General features: G+C 36.9%; 1 protein-coding gene across 2 annotated transcripts in view; it reads right to left on the bottom strand.

Moving 5' to 3' along the window:
- The window catches only part of LOC133617927 (fidgetin-like), a 65470-nt gene extending 48041 nt beyond the window's left edge, over nt 1-17429 (bottom strand). The window contains exons 1-2 of one of the 2 annotated variants that reach the window (XM_061978322.1): nt 17202-17337; nt 16969-17002 (exon numbers count right to left, since the gene is read on the bottom strand). Coding sequence is in view for 1 of the 2 variants with exons in the window: in XM_061978314.1 (XP_061834298.1) it covers nt 17202-17337 (136 nt within the window). In the remaining variant the exon portion in view is untranslated. Of the gene's footprint in view, nt 1-16968; nt 17003-17201 lie in introns of both variants that reach the window. The other variant, XM_061978314.1, reaches the window with a different exon arrangement.
- Nucleotides 17430-17641: the final 212 nt, after the last annotated feature.

Raw genomic sequence — 17641 nt, 5'->3', positions numbered from 1 at the left:
TTTGCAACTTGTTCAAACTTATTGTACATTTTTCAAACTATAAAATATAACAAGAACATTACTAGCTATCTTATGTTACTAGACGTGATTTAATAGAACAGAATTGTCAAACACATGTCTATATTTGTCACAATTAAAAGTTAAATCCAATAAAACACTTTTGCACGATGCCCATGCGTGCATGCCTGGGGCGCGTGTGAACCCACAGGAGATAACTTTGCGTATGAAAGCATCAAAAAACGAAGAGTTTGAGCAGGTGAGCAAGACCAATAGTCACTCCGAACAGAGCCCTTGCGCTGTGGCAATTTTCTTCATTCGTAAGCATTCCTGAAGGTCACAATGATCGAACGCAAGCACCTTTTAAGCATCTACCTAACTCAGGGGTCGGCAACCCGCGGCTCCGGAGCCGCATGCGGCTCTTTGATCACTCTGATGCGGCTCAGCTACTTACTTGCCGACCCCCCCGATTTTCCCCGGAGACTCCCGGATTTCAATGCTATCGCAGAAATCTCTCGGGATTATTATTCTCCGATTTTCACCCTTACAATTATAATAAGGGCGTGCCATAATGGTACAGTATTTGGGCCCTCTACAATATGTATTAACAGCGTGCCAGCCCAGCCCCTTGTAATACAATATGCATCTTATGCTAGCACACGTACGTGACAGCAATGCATACTTGCTCAACAGCCACACAGGTTACACTGATGGTGGCCATATAAAACAACTTTAACACTCTTACTAATAATGCGCCACACTTTGAACCAAAACCAAACAAGAATGACACACACATTTCGGGAGAACATCTGCACCTTAACACAACATAAACACAACAGAACAAATACCCAGAATCCCATGCAGCCCTGACTCTTCCGGGCTACATTATACACCCCTGCTACCACCAAACCCCGCCCCCACCCCAACCCTAACTTGTCATAATAAGTTGTGGGCCGCGTGTCTGAGACCCTTGGTTTATACATAGCACAAAGCAAAAAAAAAACTTTGTATACAGTGTTATTTCATTTTAAATTTCAAAAAATGTTTGTGGCTCCCATTGTTTTCTTTAATTTGTGAAACTGGTCAAAATGGCTCTTTGACTGGTAAAGGTTGCCGACCCCTGACCTAACTATACAGCCGCTTTGATTTGTTCCAGACACCCAAAAATATGAACACAGAACACATTTTATAAACAATAATTATTGTTTTACATACAAAAAACAATGTGAAATACATATCAGTTTGAATAAAACGGATAAATAAACATTGTACATCTCTTTTAGCATTGTTTGTGCACTTCATTCCTCGGAGTGATACGTGAGCAAACGGGTTAGTTTGTTACACACAATGTTTGGCTGTATGATAACCAAGTAGTATATGACACCAAGACCATCTTTCGAAAATTTGAGTCAAAAAACTAATAATACTAAAGTGGGCCGTAGAAAATCTGTATTTGTATTTATCTTATATCTCTTGGGAGTCACTAATAATAATCGAAAAAGCAGATTTCAATCTGTAAACAGGTCTTTAATTGGTGTAAATCAGTCAAGTAAAACCAGACTCATCATTAATAATATTCGCTATGATTTTGGATTTGTGTCGTCATGTTTGTTGCGCATTTGGTACAGGGTGAAAAGACAGGCATTCACTTGTAGATCGAAAGTGAACAAAACAAAAACACAAATATGCCTTCCTATTGGTGGAAAAAAAGCCTACAGCGGCAGGGCATGGTTGCAGTCCCAGGATGCAGAGATAGCAGGGGGTGTGCAAGCAGAAGGTCCCTTTATTAGATACCTTGCAGGTTATCAAAAAACAAAAAGCACCAGCATGAGACAAGCAATCAACCATGGGTGACAACGCAAACGACAGCAAGCAGCAGGAGAAGAAAATGTAAAAAACTACACCACAAAGTAGTGCACTCAACAATGCATATAGAACCCTCAGGTGGTGATCGTTAACTGGTGAGTGTCTTAATCACCAAACGGAGGCAGGTGTGTCAATCAGCACTCCACACTGGCTCTGATGGCATGGTAAGCGCACAATAAGTTGAAAAACAGAGAGGAAGGAATGCTGACAGTGAAGCTAACAGAAAACACTGGAAAAACAATATACCTGTCACCGCAGGTCATGACACTGCAGGCCTGACTCCTCCCTTTGGCTAATGCTGCTGTTCGTCTTCCCGCTCCTCCTCTCCCCTCATTTCTATCAGTGGTACTTTAACTTTAAATCCTTAGTGTGTGTACATTATAGTCTACAAGGGTGTTTTTAATAAAATTATTCATTTTATTTGTGAATTCCATCCATTTTCTACCGCTTGTCCCTTTTTGGGGTCGCGGGGGGTGTATTTTTATTTTTTTTTTTTTTTCATAAAGAAATACAATCATGTGTGCTTACGGACTGTATCCCTGTAGACTGCATTGATCTATATTGATATATAATGTATATATTGTGTTTTTTATGTTGATTTAAAAAAAAAAATATATATATATATTTATATATATATATATATATATATATATATATATATATATATATATATATATATATATATATATATATATATATATATATATATATAAATATATATTTTGGATTTCTTGTGCGGCCCGGTACCAATCGGTCCGGTGGTTGGGGACCACTGCACTAACCCCTGTTCCACCGTGCTGCACATGATGAATTTATGACGTTGTGAGCCGAATCATTAGACACAAGCTGTTTGCACTTTTTGTTGCGGCAATGCAGCTGCACTTTGTAGCCGGTAGGCCAAATATTAATTTCACTATTAATAATGTCTTAAGTCCCTTCTCCCACCCCAGCAGATGATGGCATGGAGCACCGCGGAGGCCACCGCGGTGTATGTGGGTGTTGAAATTGTGATTTTGTTTTGTTTGTCTATGCATGGTGCAATTGTATGTGTGCAATATGAATTATTTATTGCTCATGTTGTGTTTTACTTTTGTAGCTGTATTTAGAAATGGTGCAGCTGAAGTGGCAGTCGGTTGCATCAGTTCTGTATTCTTTTAATGTATTTTGTGTCCTTTGTGTTCTTTAATGTTTCCTTCTGGTTTTCATACCAAGATGGCGGCGTGGATGGCCGCCACGGTTTGCCAAGTCAAATTACTTGTGTCTTAAACATACTTAGCCAAAAAAGCTGATTTTGTCTGGTATATACATTTGAAAAGGTAATAACTGAAGAAGCGGTGTTTGATTTTTTTTGACTAACTCTTTAGCATTCACAAACTGTAGACCAGGGGTCCCCAAACTTTTTGACTCGGGGGCCGCATTGGGTTAAAACAATTTGGCCAGGGCCGGGCTGTGTGTGTGTGTATATATATATATATATATATATATATATATACATATATATATATATATATATATATATATATATATATATATATATATATATATATATATATATATATATGTATATATATATATATATATATATATATATATATATATATATGTATATATATATATATATTAGGGCTGCAACAACTAATCAATTAAATCGATTAAAATCTATTATAAAAATAGTTGGCAATTAATTAAGCCATCGATTCGTTGGATCTATTCTATGCGCATACGCAGAGGCAATATATATTTTTTTAATTTAATTTAATTTATGTATTTATTTACTTTTTAATAAACCTTTATTTATAAACTGCAACATGTACAAACAGCTGAGAAACAATAATCAAAATAAGTATGGTGCCAGTATGCTGTTTTTTTTCAATAAAATACTGGAAAAGATAGAAATGTAGTTTGTCTTCTATAATCTGATTATTAATCGATTAATCAAAGTAATAATCGACGGATTAATCAATTATCAAATTAATCGTTAGTTGCAGCCCTAATATATATATATATATCAGGGGTCCCCAAACTTTTTGACTCGGGGGCCGCATTGGGTTAAAAAAATTTGGCCGGGGGCCGGGCTGTAAATATATATATATATATATATATATATATATATATATATATATATATATATATATATATATATATATATATATATATATATATATATATATTAGGGCTGCAACAACTAATCGATTAAATCGATTAAAATCGATTATAAAAATAGTTGGCGATTAATTAAGTCATCGATTCGTTGGATCTATGCTATGCGCATATGCAGAGGCAATATTCTTCAATTTTTCTTAATTTTATTTATGTTTTTTTTTTTTTTTAATAAACCTTTATTTATAAACTGCAACATGTATAAACAGCTGAGAAACAATAATCAAAATAAGTATGGTGCCAGTATGCTGGGTTTTTTTTCAATAAAATACTGGAAAGGATATAAATGTAGTTTGTCTCTTTTATCCGATTATTAATCGATTAATCGAAGTAATAATCGACAGATTAATCGATTATCAAATTAATCGTTAGTTGCAGCCCTAATATATATATATATATATATATATATATATATATATATATATATATATATATATATATATATATATATATATATACACATTGTCTTTATAATCCGTTAACATTGATGTTCATTAACATTTAACATTGTCACGTTATCGATGGGAAAATTCATTTTTAGACAATATGATTTGCCTGAGCGGCTAGGAGACACGAAGAGTAAAAAGTGGTAGAAAATGGATTAGAAAGGAAAGATTAAAAAAAAAAAAAAAAAAAAAAAAAAACGGGCCGTAGTTTGGGGACCCCCTGTAAACGCTATAACATGTCCTCACATGGGTTTGAATAAAATATTTGTCATGCATGTCAAAGATATAAGCAGCCAAAACAGACATTTACATTGTTTCTGCTTCTTTGCTGCTCTTAAACATGCAGGATAATTTCTGGTAATGGTGTATCATTGAAGTAGTACTATAGATTGTTTTCGATCATGTGACATTATCTGGGCATTTATCACAACATATTCCACACTAAAAGGGTGTGGTTTTCGCATGCCAAGGACAAATACGACTCGAGTGTGACAAATTATGGATAATAAGTCTTTCTTCAGCTATCAGAAAATATTAGATGCAATTTTGGGAAAGCAGTATAATGATTAGTGCATGATGACTGACAAAATAGACCCCTACGCCGTGGAAAAAAAAGAAATGTAGCAGCAAAATCAAACTCTGGGCATTAGTCACCTATATTGTCAAAAATCTTCTCTCATCAAATTCTCTTCTCGATACTTCTGAAATTAATAATAATGATTTGCATAAGTGGCCGCATGTACTGGTAGCGTACTAGAAATAAATATTAAAATAAATTGCGGTCTGTATTAGTATCAAGCACGGTATGCTGATACCTGCACGAACATCATACATGCTGCAGTATCACAGGAGGTGAAAGGAACAGTAACTCAGAAGCAGTGATGCAGCACAAGTAAAAAGTTGACAATAAAAGAGGTAAACGACACACAAGCTTCCTTATTGGGCAGCACAACATTTGCGGCGACGAGGAGGCAATAGTAGTAAAGAAGTTTGAAGAAGACTTAACGTCTGAAGCGGAATAGAACGACACAGACCGAACGCTAGCCTTTTGCTTTCTGTTATTCTTTCCCCTCTCTCTATCCGCACTCTAATAGTCTGCCCCCCCTTCCCACACACAGGCCGCATCACCGGCAGTACAAGCTAGATCACTAATATGTGCACTATCTCGTGTGTGATGGAGCAATACAATGTCCACGTATTTTACTCATTAAACAAATCATCGAAGCAACAAAATACAAATTGATGCTTTTGTCACGGTCCGGGCACGCCTCAGTGCGCATTCATCTGTGTGCTGCGCTGAGCGCAGCTCCGAGAGCGCGCAATGCGCGCGTCAGACCGGGTAAGGGTTAGGGTTAGGGTTAGGGCAATCTGCACACCTGAAGCTGATGATCAGACCTGCCTTCAAGAGCCTGCACAACCTGCCATCCCGCGCCAGAACATAACCTTCTGTTGATGTCCCACCTCCGTTCCCGCGTTGACGTTGCTGTGTGTCTCGTCATTCCTTGTCCCCCCCTGTTTCCCTGACTGCCTCTTGGATCTCGAACCCCCTCGCATGGACACGGACTCTGACGCCTCTGTCTCGCCCTGGATCTTTCGCCTGTCACACGGACTTCCTAGATCAGCCTCGCCCTCTTGGACTTCCGAGTTTGGAACAACACCTCCTGGTAACGCTCAACAGATAACTGCGACACTTAGTCTTACACCATACACACTTTTGGATTTTGTCACACTCCATTTCCCCTTGTTTAATATTATTATTGTTTCATTATTATATATATTATATTGTATATATATAATAAATTATAGAGCTTTACTTCCCCCTTGTGTCTGTGCCGTCAACTCCCTCCTGCACACGCAACAGCTTTTTTCAACACAAATTAATATATTTTAATTTAAAACAACTATCATGCCTATTTGATATTTTATAGAATAAATACTTATGTGCTATGGTTTTTTTTTATGTCAATAATATGCTAACTTTTTCAGTACGGGGCGAAACCTTCATTGTAATGATCTGACCTGAACAATTTTAGTGGGAAAATACAATAATACCTCAGTTTGTATACGCCCTACATTTTGTTTGAATCAATTTTTGATTAAAATGATCGCCACAAGCCCTAAAACTACACTGTATTGGTTATCGTACACCTAAACATAGCATGTAACAAAGTAATCAGTTTCCCTGCGTATCATTCCACGGAAATGAGTGCCCGAACAAACTATCTCACATGTTGCTGACTTAGTCAATGTGCTTCTTTTATTGAGTACTACTGAAAACGAATTCACCAAGAGGCCAAAGAAAGTGCCAGCACTTTGATAAAGAAGGCGAGAAACACTATTAATTTCAAGACAGCACTTGTAGCAAAACACTAAGGTAGCTTTTCCTTCCTGCCTTTCTCTCCGCTCATTGCTGTCTTCGCCAACAAAAGTTTTCAATAAAAGTAAAAGTGATGTTAAATTATCATTTATACATTTCATTCATCATTTCTAAATACTTCACATTGTTTTCTGCATGTAAAAATATAATTATTCTCTATAAAATCTGTTTTGTGTTCATATTTTTGGGTATTTGTAATAGATTCAATGAATTGATACTTTTTCTAATGGAAAATAAATGCTTCTGTTTTTTTGTACCATTCGGTTTTAGTGGGATCTTTTGGAATGATAAACGATGTAACACTGTACAAAAAACGAATATCAATCCACATGCAGTTAAGAAAGCTGTAAATATGTAAATACTTAAAAATACGGAAAGGATTTGTACACTGGCACATTGAAGTGTTTGTTTTTCGGGAGCATATAAGATTTCTGCGCTTCTCCACACTTGCACAATTCAAGAATGTACAACAGTCTCCTCCTTGTTAAAGGATTTTCAAGTGAAGTTCAAACAATATGGCATCTGCTTGAATCTCCAAAAATATGAATGGCTCATTCACGCAGCTCAATGGAGTCGCTTGGCAGCTGCCACCCTTTTCCCCTCCCCACCATCAAACACTCCTCTGCCCCTTTCCAAACAATATTCAGTGCCTTGGCACGTCCCCTCCACCCCCCAACTCGACAGCGTGTCTTGAAGGACTCTCAAAGAATGAAGCCTCTCTCTAATGCAGACACTTGGCACAAGCATGGCACAATAGCCACAATGGAGCAAATCGAGTGCTTTGCAAGAATTAAGAGACAGAAAAGCGTTCCTTTGCAAAGCATACATTTGTGAGCATGTCATCAGGACTCCCAAGGCGGGGTTTCAGCGGCCTTGAGGAATTCATAAATATATGATGCCAATGTCTACAATCCCCAACATTACACTGTCAATCGACAACAGATTCTACCTGGGACATTTAAAATCGCTTTGCAAAATAATGAAATACAGGAGGTTACTGAATTTAAGTATCTAGAGATACAATTTTATTAAAGGGATTTTTAAAAGCACAAAATGAGAGTCTCAAAAGTAGCAAAAAGTAACCTCACCTGTTTTAAGCTAATGAGGCAGCTAAGATGTTCCTCCATGCCATGATTTTTTTCACATGTCCTATTGTGGCCTCTACACTCAGACCCAGGACATCTGGGTACAACCAGTCCTTGAAAATATCGGACAAAAAGCCCATCCCCAAATAATGAAAAAATATAATCTTTTACATTTTGAGAGTTGTATTCATACATCTTTCTTGAAGCTTATTTTTAAAAGACATAATAGACAAGACATAATAAGGTAAATAGAAGCTGCAAAATATCACACCAAAGAACTACATTTGGACAGTCTGCCTTTTCCTTCACAGGCTGTCAACTGTAGAATACATTACTAACAGAAATCAAAATAATCTTGGATATGAATCTGTTCATAGCAAAGGTTAAGTGTTGGCTGAAGGATAAACAAAAGCTGCACACATGAACTTGGCCTGTAAGTTTAGTTGTTTTTTTTAAGGTCTTACCTTGTATTTTGTATTTTATTTCACAATACGATATTTTAGTATACTTATTTATTGTATGGTGTGTTAAAAGTATGTTATTTTTTTGAAAGCCTAACCATGGACAATAGTTGGAAATTAGCATTAGCAGTAAACTCTCTGTACAGCACTTGAATTGCATTCATTGTTTTGGAACATTGTTGAACTGCATCGCACATATTAAAAAATATATATATTTTATTCTATTTTATGTCAACAACCCATCCTTATGGATCCTTATGTCTTGGTCCACCATATTTTTCTTATTTCTAAAAAGTGCCTGCTTAAGGCGACGTTAAGATAAAATGTGATAACTAAAGCGGTAATTTATGTGAAAAATGGTCGGTTTATGTCAACATTTGTTGTAGTATCGTTAACTTTATCATTATCCATCCATCCATCGATTTTCTACTTTTTGATCCTCTCGGGGTCAGGGTGGGGAGCCTATCTATCCCAGTCAGCGCCTCATCGCAGTTTATCATTATCACTAAGCATTAACATAACAACCGTCTCATTACACAGCATTAAAACCCGCACACAGTCCTTCATAATACTCTGACAAATGTGTACCCGGTGGTAATTAAACAGTGCCCATATTGAAATGTTTGCCCCCAAAGGCTCTAGAGCACGTGGTTGAAACCCAGCAATAGCAGTTTTTAACTTTTCTTTACTTATTTTGCAATATTGACGTTATTTTTGCTCAAAATAATGCTGTTTTTAATAAAAACATGTTTGTACTATTCTGTTGATATTGTTTCATATATATATTTTAATATGTTGTATGCATAGTCGATACCGAAATTTGCACACAATAAGATAAAAACAGATAAAGATAGGAGCTGAGATGCTGTTCCATCTCAACCAAGAGGACAAAGAACAACATTCACAGAAGTTACTTTGAGCAAAGAGTAATACACAGAGTCAACGGTAGACAAACTGATATGCACTGAACAGTCAATACTACGTGTGCTCCCCGACTACGTCCACAGTGCACACACAATGGTAAATAGGAGAGTCAGGCACCGCTGCAAGACAGCAGCACTCAAGCCTAGAAGAGGAACGTGTGACCCACAATGAGTCAACCATGCGCTTCAACTCACATAACCATTTTCACTGCCACACTTTCTCCCCTACATTTACATGGTGGGCGGGATTTGACTCACTGGCACAAATAAGGGCATACGCCATCAAACAGACTTCAGCGCAATCTCTCCTCAACAGTAACATTTGGGGTGCCCACATGCACCTGCACAACATGTGTTTTATGTGTATATGTATGTGCGTGTACAGTAGGGGATTTTGGACTAACAGACGCAAAGTATCCGACTGTATTGCAATCACTCCTTTAGAGTTAAATTTCACAAACTTTCCTAAAAAAAAGCATTAGAAAGACAACAAAATAATCCACAAAGCCAAAATAAAGATGTGTCATTTTTTTGCTCCTCTGCATGTGATACCGAGAACAGGCGATAGTGTCAACATGAACGTGTAAACGTAATAAAGGTATACTCTATACACAATATTTAGTTTAGTTGATGAAATAACAAATAATAATATTGACATGAAAAGTATCTTTATATGACTATTTTATACTACTATATAGTATTAAAAAATATATTATAATTGTAGAGGAAACAATGAGGTATCTGCTCTTTGTGGGAAAATTAGGTTGATTGTAATGAATTGGAACATTAAGTGCTGTGGAAACATCGACACTTCAAAAACAAAAACACCAACGCTTCTGGTGAGCAGGTTTGAGGACATCAGGATGACAGCTCTTTGGATACTACATATAAGAATTTATAAACCCAATAAACACTTATATGTTTGGTAAATGACGACAACCAGTGACAGGCATTACAATATAATGGTTTTACCAACAATGTTACTTTTTTCTAGTAACACATAATATAATTAACTACTTTTACATACCTTTACACTTCCGATAGTGTTACTTATAATGTGGTGTTGTATATGGGTGTTTTAGAATAGTCGACTATTATATGATTTGATTTGAAGGAGTTTGATTTGATGATGCGCAGCCCTTTGGGACACGCCACTGTCGTACACGGAGCTCGCTGTGTCACTGTGCACCAAGACCCGCTGAAAATACACAACTGTGGCCGGAGTGCAACAAAGCCCTGTATGCTTGGGTAGGAGACTTACACCAATATTCCCTTCTTGTTTCACTTCAGGTTAACCTACGGAACTTAACTTATTCTACAATTGTCAAGTGTGATCATCTTCTCGGCGCTCTGCCAGAACCGAGGACCTCAGTAAACCACTAAACTGAACTTCACTAAACTAAACTTCACTAAACCTCACAAAACTTACTGTGTTTATTTGTAGACAATGAATCATCGACTGTGGGTAAAATCTAACAAAGCAGATTCTACAATGAAAATCATCGGTCGTAGCCAGGCCTCAAGTGGTCCGTCACTATCCATCACAACTTTGCTTCAAAGAAGATGCTCTCCAACATTGCTAGCAAAACCACCATTATACTTGGAACAAGCTCGAAATTGGAAAAGGCAGGAAGTTATTACTTAAAGTACCAGAAGAGTGGAAAAACTAGTTGTCTCTTTATTGAAACTATTATCCTATATATCTGATTTATGACACCGAAATACTTACAGAGTTTGCGAGTAAATAGATATGATCAAAATAGTATAAATGTCACAGAGATTCTTGAGCCATTTTGAGAAATAATGAGCTACCCAGACACGTGATCGCTGACATAGAGGTAGGAACCGCTGATCTCTTCCCCACCAACATGAATGCAAATCATGCAGACTTTGTGCGAGCCAACAACAAATACTTTGGAAAAAATTATGAACCAGGACCTTATATTGTTGATCCAGACTATAAGGAGGATGAGCTACAAGTTTTAGAAGCTCTGCTAAACTGATCCAACTTTAGTGAAACACTCAGCATCATGTAGCAGTATTGCTCAGTGCTAAAGAAGAAATACAACATAATAACACAATAGTTTACTGTACAATGTTTGCTGTCACATCAATGACAACCGTTAGGATGTCCGTTTACATGAAGCATTAATCATGATGCACACGAAGGGTTAACAGGGAAAAGTCTCCCTGCAGACACTGTGAACTGTCAGCTACAACTTACGCTGAGCAAACTCCGCTCTCACCTACTGATGTCAAGTCACCCAACAGGCCCCGCCTTTTACAAGCGTACACTCAAAGTCACAGATATGACAGTATGCACTCTCATTTTTAAGGTTTTTCAAAAGAGAAACACAATAAGTAGTTTATCTGCTAACTAATCACATTTACTAAGGAGTAATTATGTTAGTAAATTAAATTACTTAGTTGAAAAAGCAACTAGTAACTATACTTTAAAAGTAATTTCCCCAACACTAATGAATTTGCCTCACTCTGATGAACACACACACACACACACACAATCTAATCGGCCCTCTTAAGCATTGGTTATGTCACACAGAATGCAGGTTAAATAAAAAGATTTTAACTGTAAACAAACTGATAAAAAAAAATATTATTTATACAACCCCTCTGGGAATCATCTCTACTGTTCTATTCATGAAAGGGAAGGTAGCGTCTTAGGAAAAAAAAGCACAGGCTCAACGTTATGTTTTACTATAAATAACAATACCATTAAAAATGTAATGAAATTAATTAATTAATTCCATAGATGTACCATTAATTAATAGTAGTTCTTATTTTAATTGATTAATTCTAATATCTTTATTCATACAATTATAAGTGATACATTTGTAGTATTTATAAATTATGTTTATTATTACATCATTAATGATTTCTTAATTATTTAGTTATTTAAATTAAACTTGTCATTGTGTCTCGAACCATTTTTCTTCTCGCAGCTACTTTTAAAAAATGAAAGTGGCCGAGAACTGCAGTGTTATCTCAACTTATGAGTATTTTAAAATACAAGCTTTCTCTCTGCTTTTTGTTATGCTTAAAGCGGACCTGTTGGTCAAAATCAACCTTTGTTACCTCTTACAACCTGTTTTAGTTTATTTTGGATCTGCATAAATTCGGAAATTTTTTTATTATTTGGCAGAGATATTTATAAAACAATCTTGCCTTCCTTCATACTTCCTCCAAACGAACTATTTGGAATTTGCCCCGATTGTGACGTTTTTCCCCATTGGTGATGTCAGCAGATATCTCCATATATGGTAGACATTTACCCAAAGAGATTTGTGCGAGTGAAGTGAAGTGTGAAGTGAATTATATTTATATACAATTTTCTCGAGGGACTTAAAGCGCTTTACGTAGTGAAACCCATTATCTAAGTTACATTTAAACCAGTGTGGGTGGCACTGGGTGCAGGTGGGCAAAGTATCTTGCCCAAGGACACGTCAGTGATGAGAATGGCGCCCCACCCTTAGTCTGACATAGTTAATAAGTTGCTGGTTCTTAAATGCACATGCATTCTTCGCTGTTGTCATTTGTGATACAAAGTAGCGTATACTCCTAAATGTCCATCCATCCATTTTCTACCTCTTATTCCCTTTGGGGTCGCGGGGGGCGCTGGAGCCTATCTCAGCTATGTATTTTATTAATTTCCCCACCACTGGTTTAAGTAATATTTGTCCACAGCCAGAGAGCGACACAATCCTGCCTTTCAACAACCAAAACTGACAAAGTTATTGAGAAAGAGACAAAGCAAATGACCAAATTAGAAAAACAAACAATTTAAAACATGTCTTACTGGTTAGCCCAATCGCAGCGCTGTCAATCCACATAACACATGGCCGTAACCAGCATCCACGTCATGCAGCCACAAACAACCAAATGATGCGGACTTTCAAAAAAGACACATGCAACACACGGCTCTGCTCTGGAGAGAGGGAGCAGCACTAAATGTCTGCGTGCACATCAGTGAGGACCTCTCCTGGTCATAAAATATTGCATCACTGTTGAAAAAAAGGACAGCTCTACTTCCACCGCAAGCTGAAGAAGGCGATAGCCCCAGCGCTCATCATGTGCTCCTTCTACAGGGCCGCATCATCGGGAGAATTCTGACCAGCTGCATCACTATGTGGTATGAGAACTGCACCGCATACAACCACAAGACTCTGCAATGCATAGTGAACACAACAAGAAAAATCATTGGTCCCTCCTAGACATCTATAGCAGCCGCCTCACCCGCAAAACATCCAGCATTGTGAGCGACCCCAGCCATCCACAACACAGACTCTACAGCCTCCTGCCGTCTTGGGGACGGTACCGGAACCTCCGAACCAGCTCCACCGGACTAAGAAACAGTTGTATCCACTCAGCTGTCAGGAAGCTGAACTCTCTCCCCTTTCTTCCTCCCACTGGCCGCCGCCTCAGCTCTGGATGCTGAAACTCACGCCGCATCCTTGAGCAGTCCTCTCTATCTCACTGCCCCCACTGATTGTCTTATATTTCTTATATTTATTTTAATTTTATTTATTCATTTTTGTTAATCCGAATGCCGTACATGTATTGTGCAGAATCACATTTGTTGTTGCTGCTGCTTTTTTTTATTTTTATTTTTTTACATGCACATCTCGAACATCTCTGCACATTTATGGTTGCTTTGCCTTTTTTTCAAAATGGACATTTTTTTCTAAATGCACATTTTGTACATTATCCTGTAATATATTTGTAGATCTGTATTTTTATTTTAGTTGTATTTTATCCTTTAAATTTTGCATAAAACATAAGCTTAAAAAACAATTAGCTCACACCGTGGTTCAAAGAGAAACCTTTTTTTGATTTTCCCGTACTGTATGTCCAGCACATGTTGACAATTGTCACTAAAGATGACTTTGACTAAATTGTGGATGTTTCGAGTTATACAAATGGAGCTTGTTTGTTGAGGTACCACTGTACTTACTTTGTAACATGTATTTTATTTCAACCTGAAAACAAACTGAACAAGCTTGGTTTGGCAAAACATTAACAAAATGTCGACCTCCGCAACTCATTTTGTTTTGCAAATTCATAACAACAACTTTGTTCATTTCTATCTTGTTTTTTAATATGCAACTCCTTGTTGTGTATCTCGTGTTATTATGGTGATTTCGAGTCAGTAAGAGAGGATCAGAGGTACATCACTTTCTTCTATGTGTTAACTTATCATTTATGTGTTGTGATTGGGGTTTTGCAATGTTTTTCCTGTTTTGTTTGTCTTCCTGTGTAGCGCTCTTACTTTCGTTTCACTTAATGATTTGGTTTGTCTTTCAGTGACTTTGCTTGTTTCTGAGCGCAATTCTCTTCACCAGTTTGTGGTTGGCAATTAAAAAACCCAATTGTCCCTGAATGCCAATTAGGAGGGTTTATATTCCAGTGTCATGTGTGAAAGGGAGTTGCTTCAACGTCTATTGGGTCTTTGTGTTGTGTGCACTGTAGCTATGTGTTTGCTCCTTCAACTTTTGTTCCTGCACTGTCCCTATTTAAAATAACGTGTTACTTGCACGTTGCCTGCCGTCTTTGCATCTTGGGGTCACGGCGCGAGAAACCATGCAAAATAGTGACAGCTTGTTTCTTTTATTACGATGTGAGTTCGGTAGATGTTCTGTTTCATAATTTCGGAAAACCCTTTTGTGAGCTGCTCTGAAAGGCAAGTTGAGTAACTGGTAACTTAAACATATTGGACAAATGGTTGAAGTCGGACAAAAAATGCTCATAGTTCATATAAGGATTTCTTTTTTTCCCCCAATTTTTAGGCCAATTGATGCACTTTAAATCTTTTCTGTTAAAGACTAAAACACAATGTTGATAGTTATTTTTTGTTATAAGTTAATCTATATTTCTTTATGTTTTTCTTTTTTGTTTCTCTAATGCTAATAAGGATACAATGTTATGCAGAGGTGTACCTATAACAATTTTATAGACAAATGATACTAATTATTGTCGAGGCAGAGAGTGGGTAGGGGGTCAAGTGGGGGCTAAATGTTTTCTTCTTCCTGGGGGGCCATAACAGAAAATAAATGAGAAGCACTGTCCTCCTGTATTAGCAAAATGTTGTAACCACTACTGTATTTGAATTACACACACTCTTAAAATGACATTTTTATCATTTTGACATGTTTTACTGCAGAAGTATCATAGAAAAAATTCTGGAAAACATTTGTCATCATAAAACAACAGACAAGCATATTTGCCTGCTCATGTAAATCTCTAAATTAATTAATAATACGTTAATTGTGGGCTAATTTTAAAAGGGTGTGATTATTTGCAATTAAAAAGCAAATTCAGTTGACGGCACTACTTTTAAAATGCATGGGAGGGTTTCTGAAGAAAAATATATAATTCTGAAAATGTTAGTAGATACAAAAGTAGCTAATACTGTAGATGTGATCATTTTGTATCGATGTATTTATTGATTATTATTACATATTAATTCAAATATATATTACTTAGGACTGTCAAAGGTAATGCGTTAACTCATGCGGATGATCACAAAACATTATCGCATTAATCATGTATTAACAAAGATGATTTACGCATTTTTTTTTGACCGAACATCCTCATTTACAGTAACTGCAGATTTGAGATGAGTGAGAAGTTTCTGACTTGTGAGCTTGCTGGAAAATTTCCTATTAATATACACTCAGACGGGACTTTAGTTGAAACTGTTAGCAAGTTTTGATCAAATAAATGAGGTGCATTTCCTAAAACATGAAAAAATATATATATTTATGAAATTCTGACTATAACATTGAGTTTGTGTCAAAACATTGGCGTTTTTTTAAAGTTAATTTAAATTATGCACGCAAGTAATTTACTGCTATTAATCATCCATCCATCCATTGTCTACCGCTTGTCTCTTTCGGGGTAGGGGGGGTGCTGGAGCCTACCTCAGCTGCCAACACAGATAGACAGACAACATTCACACTCACATTCACACACTAGAGCCAATTTAGTGTTGCCAATCAACATATCCCCAGGTGCATGTCTTTGGAGGTGGGAGGAAGCTGGAGTACCCACGCAGTCACGGGGAGAACATGCAAACTCCACACAGAAAGACCCCGAGGATCGAACCCAGGACCTTTGTATTGTGAGGCACATGCACTAACCCCTGTTCTGCCCATGCCAAAGTATGATTGATCTAATTTAAAAATGTAATTGTTTGACAATACTAGCATTAATACTGTATAAATTACATTAATTAATAATTAAGTGAATTTATATTTTTATTTCCACTAATAAAAAAACAGTAGTATGTGATAATCGTTTGTAATTTCACTCATAGTAGTAATACAAATATACAAATAAGTAAAACATTATAATTTAATTTTTTTTTACAAAAAAGAACAATAAAATGGGCAAAAATGTATCTTGATAAGTTCAATTGTTACTTTTTGTTAGTTAAGTTTTTTTGTTGTTGTTGTGGTTTTTGACTGATAAATTGGCTTTTGGGAGCCTCGTTTGCATAGCTTCACAGTTTAAACTCAACGTAAGAGTACATTCAGACCAAAAATAAAAAAAACTTTTTATAAATAACGTTTAAAACCCCCCAGTGTTATTTTCATAGTAAAATAAAGTTTAGACAAATATAATACGGAACTAACCTACCATGTATGCTGCTGCTGATGATGATAATGTCGTGCTGGAACACATAATGGAACACATAATGTTAATAATATTTCTTTGTAAACTGTGTGTTCCACTACAGCAAATTGTCTTAATGGAAGTTCAAATCCACCTGACAATTAGACAGGTGAATATTAAAATATACATGTCGAGTTCGACCAAGTGATCGGAATGATCCTCCTCGGTCGATGTCTGCGAACGTGATGCGTCCTCACCTGTTATTTCATCCACAGGTCGACCTCCGGTTCGCTCCTCGCCAGTGGTCTTGAGGAGGGTGTGCCGCTTTAAGACCTCGTCGGAACCGGGGGGGTTGTTGACAGTCGGGCCCGCAGCCGCCCGAGGAGGAAGCATATCCCGCAGTGAGACTCAGGAATCGAACATGAGCTCATTCTCCGTTTGCCATGTCGGGATATCAGCATCGCCATGAGGACGCCGCTCTCTCACTGTGCCCTGCCGCACTGCGCATGCGCACATGCTTGATCGGGATTTAGTGCAAATATTACTGTTTAATAATTGAAGACAGCTTTGGTTCATATGATTGTACCATTCAAACTGTCCAAAAAGGTGCAAGGAAGAAGTTTATACCACTTCTAAAATATACCGACTGGTATATATATCATTAATTTCATATCATATCCGTATCATTTTCAATATT

The sequence above is a fragment of the Nerophis lumbriciformis genome, linkage group LG01, assembly GCF_033978685.3.
Source record: "Nerophis lumbriciformis linkage group LG01, RoL_Nlum_v2.1, whole genome shotgun sequence".
Classification (NCBI taxonomy): domain Eukaryota; kingdom Metazoa; phylum Chordata; class Actinopteri; order Syngnathiformes; family Syngnathidae; genus Nerophis; species Nerophis lumbriciformis.
Note: the sequence above shows the minus strand (reverse complement) of the source record. Positions and strands in the feature narration are given on the sequence as shown.